At 44.8% G+C, this 16064-nt stretch overlaps 1 protein-coding gene across 1 annotated transcript in view; it reads right to left on the minus strand.

Moving 5' to 3' along the window:
• The window catches only part of TBC1D9 (TBC1 domain family member 9), a 67963-nt gene that overhangs the window by 45032 nt on the left and 6867 nt on the right, over nt 1-16064 (minus strand). Inside the window, exon 2 of the mRNA XM_006766085.2 lies at nt 6864-7029. Coding sequence (XP_006766148.1) covers nt 6864-7029 — 166 coding nt within the window. The remainder of the gene's footprint in view (nt 1-6863; nt 7030-16064) is intronic.

Raw genomic sequence — 16064 nt, forward strand, 5'->3', positions numbered from 1 at the left:
AAGTGTACATGTAACTGAGGAAGGCATGCCTAGAACAACTCTTGTGTAACTATTACAAGCTTCTTACATAACTCTGCTTATAATCTCTGATGGGTCATAACACTATGCTTATAATACTGTTATTAACTCACCCCTAATGCCTTGGCAGGACCAGACCAAAATGGCTTTACAGCCACTTTGAGAAAGTAAAGGCCCAGGTAACTGATCCACCGTGGCAGTAAGAATCAGTGGGTGGTGTCCTTATTTTACTTAAGTGCCTACGTCTTCCCCTACCCTGAAGGAGAGAATGCAAATGGCTCTCTTTCTGCTGGGCAATCGGACTAGAAACACTAAAATTCATATATATATATACCTTCTTCTATAAATGGATCCTGAGGTGATAATTAAGGAAATGGGAAAGATTTTATTCAGACGATGTTCATTAAAGTTGTTCAAAATGCAGTTATCATTAGTGGAAAACCCCTACATTTCCAACAATAGCATATCATTTAGTTGAATTATGTTAGATACACAATAAAACATTATATACCTATTGAAATTGACATTATAGAAATATATTATTGGCATGGAAAGTTTATACACATATATGGATCGACGTATATTCATATATATGTTCAGGGTGGGGCAAAAGTAGACTTACAGTGGTTTGTATGGAAAATAATAGAACAATTGATGAGTAATAATGCAAGAATAAACTGTTCCGTGTACCCACAACTGTAAACCTACTTTTGCCCCAGCCTGTATGTATAGATACATTTTATATAATACTAGAGGCCGGTGCACAAAATTCGTGCAAGGGGGAGGTGTCCCTCAGCCCAGCCTGCACCCTCTCCAATCTGGGACATTCCTCTCACAGTCCAGGACTGCTGGCTCCCAGCTACTCACCTGCCTGCCTGCCTGCCTGCCTGCCCCTAACTTCTTCTGCGTGCCAGCTGATCATCCCCAAACCACTCCCCTGCCAGCCTGATTGACGCCTAACTGCTCCCCTACTGGCCCGATTGCCCCTAACTGCCCTCCCCTGCAGGCCTGGTCGCCCCCAACTGCCCTCCCCTGCAGGCCTGCTCACCCCCAACTGCCCTAACCTGCAGACCATCTTGTGTTTTGGAGTGATGGTCAATTTGCATATTACTCTTGTATTAGATAGGACTAGAGGCCTGGTGCACGAATTCATACACCAGTGGGGTCCCTTGGCCTAGCCTGCGGGATCAGGCCAAAACCGGCTCTCTGACATCCCCCATGGGGTCCCAGATTGCGAGAGGGCACAGGCCAGGCCAAGGGACCCCACTGGTGCACGATCGGGGCTGGAGAGGGATGTGGGAGGTTGGCCAGCCAGGGAGAGATTGCAGGAGGGCTCCAGGGCATGTCTGGCCCGTCTCACTCAGTCCCAGTTGGCCGAACCCCAGCAGCAAGCTAACCTACCGATCTGAGTGTCTGCCCTCTTGTGGTCAGTGCACATCATAGCGAGCAGTTGAGTGGCCTTAGTATATCATTAGCATATTATGCTTTGATTGGTTGAATGGACGACCGGACACTTAGCATATTAGGCTTTATTATATAGGTTAAAGTCTAAAATGTGATTTGTGATGTGGTATTATTATTTCTTAATTTTTTATTCTTTTTTGCTTATCTATATTTTCTAAAAACCTTTTTGTAAGCTGCTCTTTTAAGGATCCAAGACTAGTTCTTGAGTTCCACTGACCAAGAAAGGATTATCCAATGCTGACCAACATGGAATGTGTCTCATGTGGAAGGCAACTAAATTACCTGACATTTTCTCTAGCTACTGTAGAGGAATAGCAGGAGCAGAACCAATTACCAATCTTTAATTAAACTCTGGGCCTGACAAGCTGCTGAGTAAAAAAGAATATTTAATCCTAAAAACCAGCATGGTGCTGCTTAAAAAGGACTGGCTGGAAGTGGGGTAATCTAAGGACTCAGTCTAAGCTCTCCACTAGCTGGCTATGACTAGCAATATGAACTTGGGCAATTCACTTTGCTCTAGATCCTATTAAATTATGAGTGTTGAACAAGGTGGTGGCTAATGTCTTACAGTTCTGAAATGAACGACCATCTAGGCCCAGAGGAGGTCCTGGGATGGTAAAGAGGGAAACGAAATTAATGGGCAGCCAAGTCAAGGCACTGTTCAGGGCTGTGTTATAAGTGAGATGTCCATCAAACACCCTCATCCCATTTCCCATCAGGCCTGTCGGAAGGTCAGATGTATCCAGAGGGAACTGTCAACAGCTCCTTCTGTCCTTCTGTTTAGAACTCTCTTCCCTACCTTCCCCAGAGCACCTCTTTAGACAATGTCCTTGGAATGACCTGTGTTTCTACATGTCCACATTTTCACTGAGGCTGTATAACACATCTTATTGTTAGAACCTTCTAGTCCTTCTAATGGGGACAGCCAAATGCGTTGCCTTTTACTTAGGTCCACTGAAGGCCAAAGAGGGCAAAGGACTGGGCTCTCTCCTGTCTATGAGGCATCAATTCCAAAATACCAGCTATTGGGGCAAGACCAGCTGTGTGGCTCCCTGGTGAACCTAGTACCCCAGGTGCAAAATCATCAGTCCACTGACTCTTGAGCGAGAGGCAGAATTGCCAGAGTATAACCAGCTCAACAAAGCAAGCTGGAAAAATTCCTATGGTACAGCTTCCTTTACATGCTTTATGGTGAAAAGTACCATTTATTGCACAAACCACTGAGCGAGAGTTGATGCCCATTGTCTTATCAACCAAAGACAATGTGGCTCCATTTGGGGTAGAAGTGAAAAGAAAGTCACTACACAGGAAGGATTTGGGCTCCCCTTCCCAATTAAAGGTCTCAATGCCAAGGAAATATTTTTTTTAAAAAATCTATTTCTTCAAACTGACCTAGACACAGACTGTTAGAAGATGATAAAAAGAAGAATAGGAAAATAATGTCTCACCAAATAATGTCTTGCGCACACACTGCTCACTGCCACCCCCTTTCTGTGTGGTTCACATTGCCAAGGGCCAAGTCCTTATTCTATTGCAGTAAGTTAGACTAGGTCCTCCTCCTGCCCAGTCCCATGGGCTTAGGTCTAAGGAAAATCACATGACTAGGATTTACCACTAGACTACTGCTCTTGCATAGAAAGTGCTCTAGGTGAAGCCAATGGTTCTAGATGCTCCTTTACCCCACTGACACCTCTGGAAAGTTCACAAGCCGTGGCACAGAACAAGGTTTTGGAATCCTCTGTATTCTGCATCTACAGGGCAGTGAATTAGACTCACCCACTTCTTTGCTGAAGCTTCTCTTACAACAATGATTCATGAAATTCAAGAAAATAAAGCTCCCAAGAGACTGTCGCACCAACATTAGAATTACAAACCGAAAGGTCAGCACATCAAAGAGATCTTTAAGGTACAGCTTCTGCTCTTAAAATCTTCTCATGAAAGGGAGCCAGCAATTTGGGCGGAAACAGAAATCGATAAGAAAGAACAACTAATGGGTGAATGGGACTTTCACAATGGTTGTCACTTCCGCGGAGTCTGCCCCAGGAAATTCTGGAGCTGTGTCTATGGGCAATCAATAGACACAGAAGCTAAACCTGTTCTATTATGCGCTCATGCAGTTGTGACAGACAGTACTTACTGGGAAACAAGAAAGTGCATGTCTCTGTAGCATAAATTATGCCATCAGCATCTACTGCCTGGTAGTGCTCCTTAGCCTCGGCTTGGCAAATCATTCAGGAATAACTCAGCTGTGTAACTCTGGCTCTTCCCCCACATGGGCATTCAGAGGGTCGGCTTCATAGAACGGCAAAGTCCCAGAAACAGACTGAGGAGTAGTAATGCCAGGTGTCAGGGGGAACATGGTCAGGGCTGAGGGGATAGGAGAAGAGGAGTCGCAGTCCATGTCTATTATCTAGGATGGCCAGGAGCTGAGAGTACCCAGGAGAGATGAGAGGAGAGCCAGGCTCCAGAGGGCCTCAAAGCCTCTGGGCACAAGTGGAAGGCGAGTGAGAATATGTCAAAGTGTCCTTTCCACACCCTCCATGAGTTGAGTGGGTCCGTGGCTCTTTCCGGTTTTTAATTTCCTTTATTTTTACTTCTTCATTTGCTGGCTACACTGTCTATGTTAACACTATTCTAGATGGTTTGCCAAGTAAATGTGATACTTTCCCAACCAACTAGCACAGGTCACTTCCCCTTCTACAGTAGCTACTGAGGGTGAATGAACTGAATGTTCATTGTACTGAATGAACCACCTCTGCCTGGGCTATAGGGTCTGTTTTCTTTGGGGTCCCAGCATCCCTCTGCCTGTACCCTTTATTCTCTCCCTCTCGCTCAATCCCCATCCTTCACTCCTGGATGGTTTTTTCTATGCCCTGAACCCTGATACCATCCCTTCATTTACCAGAATGCACAATGACTGACATTCCATTGTTCTCAGGTGGCTGTCTGCATCTTAACCAGAGTGACTTTAATTTCAGGTGCTGTGAAATCCTTGAGGGAGCATTACTAAGGCACTGGAGCCCTCCAGCAGCCTGACACCACACCCAGATAACTCCCCCTACCTATGGAGGTCAGCCAAGATTCCTGGATTTAGCTGGGAGCCTCACAATCAAATGGTACTTGTTCCCACTGGGCTGTCATTGAGTACTTATTCCTGTTCTCAAGAGCAGAGACCGGATCTAATTATCTTTCTATCTTTACTAGAGGCCAGATGCACGAAATTCGTGCAAGAGTAGGCCTTTCTTCCCCCAGCTGCCGGCACTGACTTCCCTCTGGCACCTGGGACCCAGGCTTCCCTCTGGCCACCAGCAGGTGCCCAGGAACCGGGCTTCCCCTTGCAGCCCCAGCTTCATCTGGAAGATCATCTGGAAGGATGCTGAGAAGAACGTCTGGTCTAATTAGCATATTATGCTTTTATTATTATAGATATCCCAGCATAGCACTTCCTATCAAGCAGAGATCAATTTATTCATTTTTACTTTTATTTATTTACAATTAAATCTTTATTACTGAAAGTATTACATATGCCCCTCCTTTTCCCCCACTGACCCCTTCTAGCCTGCTCCCACCCCCACCCCAGGCCTTCACCACCCTATTGTCTGTGCCCATAAGTTGAGATCAATTTAAAAATTGAATAAAGTCAATTAAAAGAGCTCCCAATGGCCAAAGCAGAAATGATTGGATCAACAAGATAAAGTAATATTAGAATTCCCCAAAGAATAGACTCTCCATGATTCTATGTTGATAAAAATAGTTGAATAAATTAATATTCTTCACTCTTTAAGTGTGGGCTGTGCACAGTGACTTCCTTCCAAAGAGGACAGAATGGAAGAAAAAACTAACCTGAAAGTGAGGAAACCTAAAAAAACACTACTTCAGTCATAAATCAAGTCTATAGTTTGTACCCTTGCTTAGCATGAAGTGATGAAAATATCACTGTATCTGTGACTGTCCTCACGAAAATCCATCCCCCTAGCATAAGCATAGAAAAACATCAAATTCCACTGAAATAACGTTCTACAATATACAGTATCCTTCAAAACTGGCAGGATTATAAAAAACAAGGAAAATCTAAAAGAACTTCCTCAGCCAAGGGGAGCCTAAAGAGATATGTCATCTAAATATAAAGTAGTATACTGATGGGCTCCTGGAACAGAAAAGGATATTAGGTGAAAACTAAGGAAATCTAAATAAACTATGGACTTTGTTTGTCATAGTGAATCGATATTGGTTCACTAATTGGAACAAATGTTCCACAGTCAGATGTTAATAATAGGGCAAACTATGTATGTGGAAGGTATATGGGAGTTCTCCAAACTATCTGTTGGACTCTTCTAAAATCTAAAACTGTTCTAAAAAAAATAAAATCCATTAATAACTTTTAAAAATGAAGTAAAGACAAAAAAAAGAAAAGGAGTGTTCAGTACCCTTCTTTTCCTATGGTTATTTGAAAAGCCACATGCAAACAAAGAATTGAAACAAGCTTGGCCACTTTGGATTGGATGTTCTTGTGAGAGATCCAATAGCATAATTGTTTACCGACATTTTAGGCATAGCACATTATTGCAGATTATCAACAGGAGAAATAAAGAATCCCTACTCAGTAGGAAATCCTGTGCTAGGATATATAAGCACTAGAGGCTTGGTGCACGACATTCGTGCACTGGGAGTAGGGAGGGGGTCCCTCAGCCTGGCCTGCACTCTCTCGCAGCCCGGTAGCCCTCGCTCCTTACCACTCGGCTCACTGCTCCTTAGCACTGGGTTGCAGGCAGGAGAGGCTACCACTACCCCTGTACTCGCCAGCCGTGAACCCAGCTTCTGCACTCCCCTGTGGGAGCGCACTGACCACCAGGGGGCAGCTCCTGCACTGAGCGTCTGCCCCTGGTGGTCAGTGCGTGTCATAGCAACCAGCCCTTCTGCCCTTTGGTCAATTTGCATATTAGGCTTTTATTATATAGGATCACTGTGCCCCCCCAAATATTCTTTCATTTCCCAGCTTCCCCTGAAGTTAGATTGGAGCCATGTGTCTGGTTCTAGCCAACGGAGTGACAAAGCAGTGACACTTCTGGACCAAGAAAGTTAAACGCAGATGTGTCTCCACCTCCTACTTGAGCCTCGTAGGTTGACATTGGAGGCTTAGTGCCCCAGAGGTGTCATTACAGATGGTGGAAGCCTCAGTATCCAAACAAGACTTCACGAGAGTGAGAAGGAAACCTTTCTGGTGTTAAGCCGTTGAGATTTGGGGGCCTATCTGTTGAAATGGCTATGGTTACATACCCTAAAACACCAAGTGATTGCATTCCACAATTAAAGTTCTTTCCCTCCTGACAGGACATTGTTAATCATAACGTTTCTTCGTATTTCCAAATACTGCTACTTACCACAGGCGATGGTCCAATAGACCAAAGAGTCTGGGGTCTGGTACAGGATTCGATAGGGAGCCACCCGGGCACTGGAGTCCAACACGACATCAAGGGTACCCACCAGGAGGCCTAAGGGCAGGAAAGAGAGAGAAATGTGTAAGGGTGTCCTCGGTGCATTCCAATTCTGGGGGCAATTGTGGGAATTTTAATTTGTTAACTGAGGTTGCATGATCACTAAGGATGCCTTTGGGGTGGAACTGATGGTGCTTGAGGTTGGCAGGGCCAGGCTGAAGGCCCCGCCTCTCTTGGTTGGTCACCGTGGGAAATGAACAGCACAGTGGAGAGCACCAAGCTCAGGACCTGCCCCTGGAAGGCTTTTCATAAAGTTCTGCTGAATCTGAACCACACGTTTTTCTGAAATTGTCACCACCAGTGTCCTCTTGAGGGTTGGTTCTGACCATAGAATTAACACCTTGACATACATAATACCATCGCAATTCACTTCCTTCTGCTGGCAGTCTGGGGCCATGGAAAGAGCCTTGGATGAGTCAACTAGTGTTCAGAAGAGCGCAGTTCCGGCTCTGACTCCATTACCACCAGCTCTGTGGTGTGGACGGGCCATTTAGCTTCTCGCTGCTTTACTGCCTCAGTTGTAAAGTGACCGCAATAACACTTGCCTTCCTGAACCAGGGTTATTAATCAAGAAGCCTAACGGAGGTTAACATGGGGAAGTCCTACAGTTGTCCTTGGTCTTTGTCCAAGGACAGGAATCCATTTAGGTTTACTCCAAACCACAGTGACCAGTAGCTGACCTGAACACACCAAGAAAAACAAACTTTGCCTGAAGTGGAAGCTAATTCACTGGTTTGCTCTGGACTGTATGAAGTACATTAAAAATAAAATCCTTAGAGCCTGCGGAAGTTTCCAAGATTTCCACATAATGCCACACATACGTGCATTTCTGTTTCTCTACTGTGACTCAGATTTGCTGCAAAGACCTCTAATTACTTTTCAATTATCTGCAGGTGGAAAAGTATATTAATAGGAAAAGCAGAAGAGTGCCAGCTAAACTGAACTCCCTACTGTGTTGATTAGAAATAGTCCTAGCCGGTTTGGCTCAGTGAGTAGAGAGTCAGCCTGTGGACTGAAGGGTCCCAGGTTTGATTCTGGCCAAGGGCACATGCCCGGGTAGTGGGCTCGATCCCCAGTGTGGAGCGTGCAGGAGGCAGCTAATCAATGATTCTCTCTCATCATCAATGTTTCTATATCTCTCTCTCCCTCTCCCTTCCTCTCTGAAATCAATAAAAACATATTTTAAAAAAAGAAATAGAAGTGCATTACCCATGATAACTGAATGTTTGTAATCCTTCCCTCCTCCTCAATCAAAAGAAGAAATAAAATATCCCCAATAGAACTGTCACGTATGTCAGTTCTAAGAAGCACAAACATCAGTCTGGCATCTGAGAGCTGCAGTGCTACAGTCGAGGAGCAGCTTACATGAGTCAATGAGCCTCTGACAGAGTGTCCTGGGAGATAAAGATTGTCTGAGGGCAAGTGTAGTTCTCCGGGCAGAGCACTGACAGAGGCAGACCTGATTCTGGAATTCTCCACTCAAGACTCTGCCACTTCCAGCTTTCAACCCCAGCTTCCCTAAGCCTTGGTTTCTCCAGCCTTTATGTCTCACCAGACCTCTGTACTGCCAGGGAAGGAAGACCTCTGAAAAAGTCCCAACAACCCACGCATCTTGATCACAATAAATGTCCCCAATTAATATCCATCTCCAGAGGCTTCTGGCCAAGATGGTGGTGTAGATAAACAGGTACTCACATCCTCCCACAACCACAACAAACTGCAGAACAACCAGCATTGAGAACCACCTGAAATGTAGCTGAACAGAAGTCCTATAACTAAGGATACAATGAAGAAGCCACATCAAGACTGGTAGGAGGGGCAGAGACACAGAACAGACTGGTCCCACACCCACGTGTGGTGGATAAAAATCTGGAGGGATATATCAGCTGCAGAGGGTCCCCTTGGGGAGCAAGAGGTTGTAGCCCCACATCAGGCCCCCGAACCCAGAGTTCCATGCCAGGAAGAGAAGTCCCCATAACTTCTAGCTGTAAAAACCAGCAAGGATTATGGTTGAGTGAGATGGAGAGCTGCTAGAGTCCCAGGCATTCCTCTTAAAGGGCCTGTGCATGGACTTACTCAGACCCACCCTGAGCCCCAGCACTGGGGCAGCAGGGACATATGGGGAAGAACTGAGTTGTCTGGCATGAAGGTGAGGCCTGGAGGGGCAGCTTTTTCCCAGACAGAAGTGTTGGCAGAGGCCACTGTTCCTTTGCTGAGCCCTCCCCTCACAGAGCTGACAGGTGGCCGCCATTTCTGAGTCTAACTGCCATGGTGATTTCCTGAGACCCTGCCACATCCAACTTGCCAGCCCACCCAAGCCATTTCCAGTGGCTTTTCCTTACAAACATCCTGTCTTGGCTCACCCTTTAGGCTTTTCTAAAATCTCTCAAACAAGTAGCATTTAGCCTAGGTGTATCTACCCCTTACCTTTCACTAAGAGACCCCAGGCCTGGCACTATCGGCAGCTGGCCTTGGTTCACAGCTTGGCCTCTCCTGGGGACCTCTAAGCCCAGCACAAGTAGCAGCCATCTACAAATCACTTTATAGCTCATGCTAGGTAGCGCCAGGCAGAACACAGGGAGCTAACCTTAGCCTGCACCTCCCAGGATTTTCAAGATTTCCACATAATGCCACACATATGTGCACTTCTGTTTCTCTACTGTGACTCAGAAATGAGGCCCCAGAGCCAGAGCACCCAATGGACAGCTTCAGGCCATGTCAAAGCACCACCCAACCTCCTCCACAAGCGACTCACTCAAGGGGCAAACTCAGCAAGCATCAGAGCTCTGCTGAAGCAAGTCCTGCTCTGTGGGGTCAATCCCTGCACAGCAGATCCTCCATGGTGGTGGTCATGGCTAGTCCTCACATTGGCCTGGGGGTAAATACCTCCTATTGACTGCTAACAGCAATTAAGGTTCAACTACAACAGGAGGGTATACACTGCCACTGGGTAAGGGGAGCAGCTTGTGTGACCAGGGAGGCTGCACCACTGGGCTCTACAGGACACCTACTACGTAAGACCACTCTACCAAGCCTGGGAGGTGTAGCAGCTCTACCTAATACATAGAAACAAACATAGGGAGGCGGCCAAAATGAGGAGACAATGAAACAGTCCCAAATGAAAGAATAAAACAAAACTCCAGAAAATAAACTAAACAAAATGGAGACAAGCAATCTACCTGAGGCTGAGTTCAAAACACTGATTATAAGGATGCTCAATGAACTCAGGGGAAGAGTAGATGAACTTAGTGAGAACTTCAACAAAGGAAACAAAAACAGAAATAGAAAACATAAAAAAGAACCAGTCAGAAATAAAGAATATAATAACTGAAGTGAAGAATACATTACAGGGGCCTGGCCAGCATGGCTCAGTGGTTGAGCGTCAACCTATGAACCAGGGAGGTCACCGTTCAATTCCTGGTCAGGAGGTCACCGTTCAATTCCTGGTCAGGGCACGGGTCCCAGTTTCGATTCCGGTCAAGGGCATGTACCTTGGTTGCGGGCACATCCCCAGCAGGAGGTGTGCAGGGGGCAGTTGATCGATGTTTCTCTCTCGTTGATGTTTCTAACTCTCTATCCCTCTCCCTTCTTCTTTGTAAAAAATCAATAAAATATATATTTTGTAAAAAATTTAACATGAAAAAAAGAAGTTACAGACAGCTACTCGCATTAGATGCACATTCAAGTAGGACACTTTTGTGAAAATTATTTGAAAACTGGATATCCAAACAAAATATTGCAAACTGAGGTAGCAGTTGGCCAGTCAAATCAATAAACACACTCTTCCACATTAACCCAGATGTTCCCTATCACTTTGACACTGACAGTCTTTCCACTCCATTTGGAATGTTGTGCATGCCCATCAGCTCTCACTTCCCACGGCCTCCGATGACAAACTCCTCATTATCTAATGCCACCTCTTTCTAACCTGATCTCCCTCCAAGTCCTGCTTCTGTAGTAGCTATTGCATTTCTTTAAAATCACTTGCACATTTTGCCTTTTTCTATTTCTTCTCCTTTCTCAGACTATGAGCTCCTTGATGGCAGAGTTGAATTAATTCTTTCAGAATCCCAAGCCCTGCACTTTGCTTGGAGCACAGTAAGTTCTGAACTTATGTTTGATGAATGGAGAAGTTAGCTATTTTTTTCAGTTACATTTGGAAGTCAATATTTATTTTATTAGTTTAGATGGTAAGACATATAATTTACAAAGTCCCCCCGGTAAGTCCAGTACCCACCTGGCACTGTATGTCGTTATTACAGTATTATTGACGCTATTCCCTATGCTGTACTTTACATCCCTGGGAATATTCTGTAATTACCAATTTGTAGAAGTTAGCTATGTTTTTTAAAATACATTTCAGAGAGGAAGGGAGAGGGAGAGAGAGGGAGATAGAAACATCAATGATGAGAGAGAATCATTGACTGGTTGCCTACTGCCCCCCTACTGAAGATCGAGCCCACAACTTGAGCATGTGCCCCGGACCAGAATTGAACCTGGGATCCTTCAATCCGCAGGCCGACGCTCTATACACTGAGCCAAACCAGGTAGGGCAAAGTTAGGTATATTTTTGAAAACCAAAATAAATAAGTTATTGCCATGCTAGCTAACCTTTATGCACACAAGCATTCAAGACTTTGGGAAAGAGAAAACACTCCCCGAAGTCCTCTGTATGTACACAACACCAGACTATGGGTAATCTGGTTGAGAGAATCCAAAAAAAGCAGCAATCAGGATTTTCTTAGAAGTTTATTAGTCATACCTCTGAGACGGCTGTCAAAATACTGAACTGTTCATCACTTCCCACACAAAGTGTTGTTTCAGCAGCTGTTCTAGTCAGCCGTTTCGGGTGTTAAATAGTCTTTGATCGTCAGAGATAGACTTAATTCAAATGATGTTCCCCAAAAGAACTCTTCTCTGCATCTACCTGTTACATTAGTTCGAGGGCATTTTGCAACAGAGAAGTGCTGTTTTCAAGATTCAGAAAACACTCTGCAAAATTGGCACAGTCCGGCTTCCCGCCTGGCTGTAGTCATGTCTCCACTCCTGGGCAGCACTTCCCCGAAGAGGCAGGGATGTGTCAGGAGAGTGCTGGACACACAGGAATGTGCCCAGGACAAAGACCAATTCATCTACTGATGATCCTGGAATAATTTAACTTAAGGTAGACAGAATCCTACAGACCTCTTGACCTCCCTCTGTTCCCTCAGCCTTGTAACCAGTGGGAGATGAGTCCAGATCCACAAAGACCAACCCAGGGTGGTCCGGGGAGTGGGCTTGGCCTGGAAACAATAATAGTACCCACTCAGAGACTGCCGGGTATATGTTAAGCACTATTGTTTAATGAAATAAACAAAACCAGAGAAAAGAATAGGAAATTATAAAATACATTTACCACCACTGTGACTTTGACACTTGGCCTTATGCCCTTCAGATCTGTTTTTTGGGTTGTGTGTGTGTGTGTTTTTTTTAAGGGGAAAAAAAACAACACATAGCAAAGGTCCCCTTGTGCCTCTTCAATCCCATTTCCCTCTCTCTATTCACCATTCTCAAGTTGTTTTGTATCCTTCCCATCCAGATCCTTATTCTTCTATTGGCTTGTGTGTATGTAGATAAATATCTTACCTAATAATAGACAAACATGTAAATTGACCATCCCTCTGTTATGCTCACCAGCCGATCAGAAGAGTATGCCCAAACAAATTAACCCAACAAATATGATGGTTAATTTGCATACACAGGCGCGAAGCGGCAGAGCAAAGCCGGAAGACAGGCTCTGGCTGGAGCAGCAAAGATTGAAGGCTCCGGCCAGAGCGAAGGCCTGGGTCCCGGGTGCCAGAGGAAAACCGGTGCCGGCAGCCAGGGGAAGAGAAGGCCTATTGCATGAATCTCTTCGTGCAACGGGGCTTTAGTAGATATGCATTTTAAAATTTACATTAATGATAAAGAGTAGTATTGTTCTGCAACCTATTTTTATTACCCAATAACAAGTTTGTAAAATTTACCCAGGCTGTACTTGTAAATCTGAGGTATTCATTTTAAATGTTGTATAATATTTCACTGTACCATAACATCCATTTTTCGTACGAAGGGCATCTGGGTTTATCTTCAATTATGTTCTTTTTACCCAATCCTTAAGCGTGGAATGGGTGGATCAGAGGGTAGATGCATTTTTAAACCTTATCCTATCTAATAGAGGGAACATGCTAGATGACCATCACACCCTCACAAAATGGTGGCACCTACAGCCAATAAAAAGGGAATATGCTAATTGACTGCCATGCTCTCACAAGATGGCAGCACCCAGTCCCCTCAATCCCCCCTCATCCAGCCTCAGTCCCCCAGTATCCTCAGCCCCACAGGGGAAGGCAGCTGGGGTCAGGGGAGGGCAGTTGTGGACAATCATGCTGGCAGGGGTGCAGTTAGGTGTCAATCAGGCTGGCAGGGGAGCAGTTAGGGGGCTATCAGGCTGGCAGGCAGAGTGGTTAGGGGCAATCAGGCAGGCAAGTGGTTAGGAGCCAGCAGTCCCAGATTGTGAAAGGGATCCCAGATTGGAAAGGGTGCAGGCTGGGCTGAGGGGCCCGTGCACAAATTTTATACACCAGGCCTCTGGTTAGATATGACATAACTGCTCTTCAAAGTGACTGCCAGTTTACATTGTTGCCAGGTGAGTGAGGGAACAGCTGTTTCTCGAAGTCTCCAACATTTAGTAGTACCCAATTTTGTCATTTTTGCCAGTCTTAAGGGTGGGAAATGTTATCTATTTGTTGTTTAGATTTGCATTTCTCTGATTACCCATGAATCTGAGTATCTATTTCCTGCTCACTAACCGATCCAGTATCCTGTTCTGTGAGTTATTTTTCCTATTGTCTTGAGGAAATTTCCTTTCTTTTTTCTCTCTGGCAAATATCTATTTCCCTCAATTTCCAGGTCAAGATCACCTATGAGATCCTTGAGGGCAGACAGGGCCTTTTTTTATCTTGGAATTCCCGAAGCCTACTCTCAGGTTCAGCACATTATGCTGAATATTTTACATGAGCCACAAAGCTTTCAACTTGATCGACATTGGGAGAAACCAAGAATTATTATACAGAGCTTACTTATTCATCTTTATACCACATTACCGAATATATTAAGTTCTAGGAAACTGGCCTTAAATAATTAAAATTGTCTACGAACTTACAATGAATAGCAACCAAGATATGAGAAGGCTGGAAAACCCCATCTTAGAGATTCTGACCAAACTCACATCTGAAACTTCACACCGTGGGAAATCAACTTCTCTAGTTTCAGAAGCAACTTGTCACTTTTTAATATATTGAGATTTGCAATAAGTTAGATCAAAAGCAGAGATATTTAGGGAAAGCCCAAGTCTTTCTATTCTACTTTTTGGAAGCAGTCCAGCGATTAGCAGTTGTCAAAAGAAAATCCAAAGATGAAATGAACCAATTTAAAGTCCTTCATCCAACACACAGATCGGTAAACACTAGTTTGCACACTATCCTGGCCAGGGACCAGGTGAGAGATGAGGGAAGCTTCCCGTGTGCACAGCCGTGAAGGGGACACTGGCATTGCCAGGTGAGGGTCAGTTCCATCCCCATGAATGCACCTGAGTTCTAGTGATGAATATGGTGATGAACAATGTGAAGGTACGCACGGGCTCCTGTAGGTGATGGCTGCTCTCTGTGTAATGAGTAAGGAGGTGAGGACATGGGAGGTTTTGTGGGAGAGGTGCTGGGGAAGGAGATGGGGGCAATGTGTTTTTCTCAGATTCTCAATCAGAGTGCATCAGGCATTTTCCAGAATGGGCATCACTGGTTACAATGAGACCGATTCCACAGTGGGATTCCACCTTCAGTGCAGAATAGATTCGAAGTTCTTTTATTTTCCTGAGGATTGCATAGTCTCCAACCCCTCTAATATATTTCTGTAAAAATCTCAACCGTTATTCAAACCACTGTTGTTGGTTTGAACAGATCATCCATAACACTTCCTCTCCATTCGAATGCTTTCATGACACCACTTCAGGGAGAAGTAGATCATGGCTGCCTTGAAATAGGACAAGCCTCCCTCTCCCTCTGTCTCTCTCTCTGTCTCTCTCTCTCTCTCTCTCTCACACACACACACACACACACACACACACAGAGGGACTTACCTGTCTTTGTGGAAAGATGAATGAATGAGAAGTCTAATAGCAAAGAAAATACATTGCTGCTAGAATCTGATTATGTTTGTTTGTTTTTTAGTTTCCAATCTGTGGCAGACATACTTTTGTAAAATAAGGTGCATATGAAACACACACAAAAATATTTATAGGCCCTAGCCAGGTGGCTCAGTTGGTTGGAGCATTGTCCCACATATCAAAAGGTTGTGGGTTGGATCGCCAGTCAGGGTGCATACACGAGGTAACCGATTGGTGTCTCTCTCCCCTTCTCTCTCTCTCTCTCTTTCTTCCTTTCTCCCTCTCTAAAAATCAATAAGGCATATGCTCAAGTGAGGATTTAAAAATATGTATTTATTTCCTAGGGACAGTGTTTATTAGGGTTGTGTGTATAGTTTTAAAGAGAATACTCAATCCCATAATATTTGGGAAGTGAAATTTTTATTTGGGAAGTGAAAAAAATTATTTTCCCAGTACAAATTAAAATAAAACTCAACAAAATCAGTTCTCACTTGAAAGCAAGGCATGAACAGGGGAGGCATGAGGTTTTCATTGTCTATCCCAAGGGGCACTAGTTTCAATTGTGGAGAATGTGGACCAGAGGAGTGGGTTACCAAGAGGGGGGCAGGCTCAAGGGCGCTGGAGAGGCTGGGGGGCAGAGGGTGGGAGCTCAGGGAGGCAGAGCTCCCCTTCTGTAGCATTTCAAACTACTTGATCACAGGGTCTTTGACATTCATGCATCTTCTATAAGACCCAGAAAGTCAGGGCTCAAAAGGAGAGCAAGAAGCCACAGGGCAGAGGGGGAGCTCAGGGAGGCAGAGCTCCCCTTCTGTAGCATTTCAAACTACTTGATCACAGGGTCTTTGACATTCATGCATCTTCTATAAGACCCAGAAAGTCAGGGCTCAAAAGGAGAGCAAGAGAAG

The sequence above is a fragment of the Myotis davidii genome, unplaced genomic scaffold (assembly GCF_000327345.1).
Source record: "Myotis davidii unplaced genomic scaffold, ASM32734v1 scaffold436, whole genome shotgun sequence".
Taxonomy (NCBI): Eukaryota; Metazoa; Chordata; class Mammalia; order Chiroptera; family Vespertilionidae; genus Myotis; species Myotis davidii.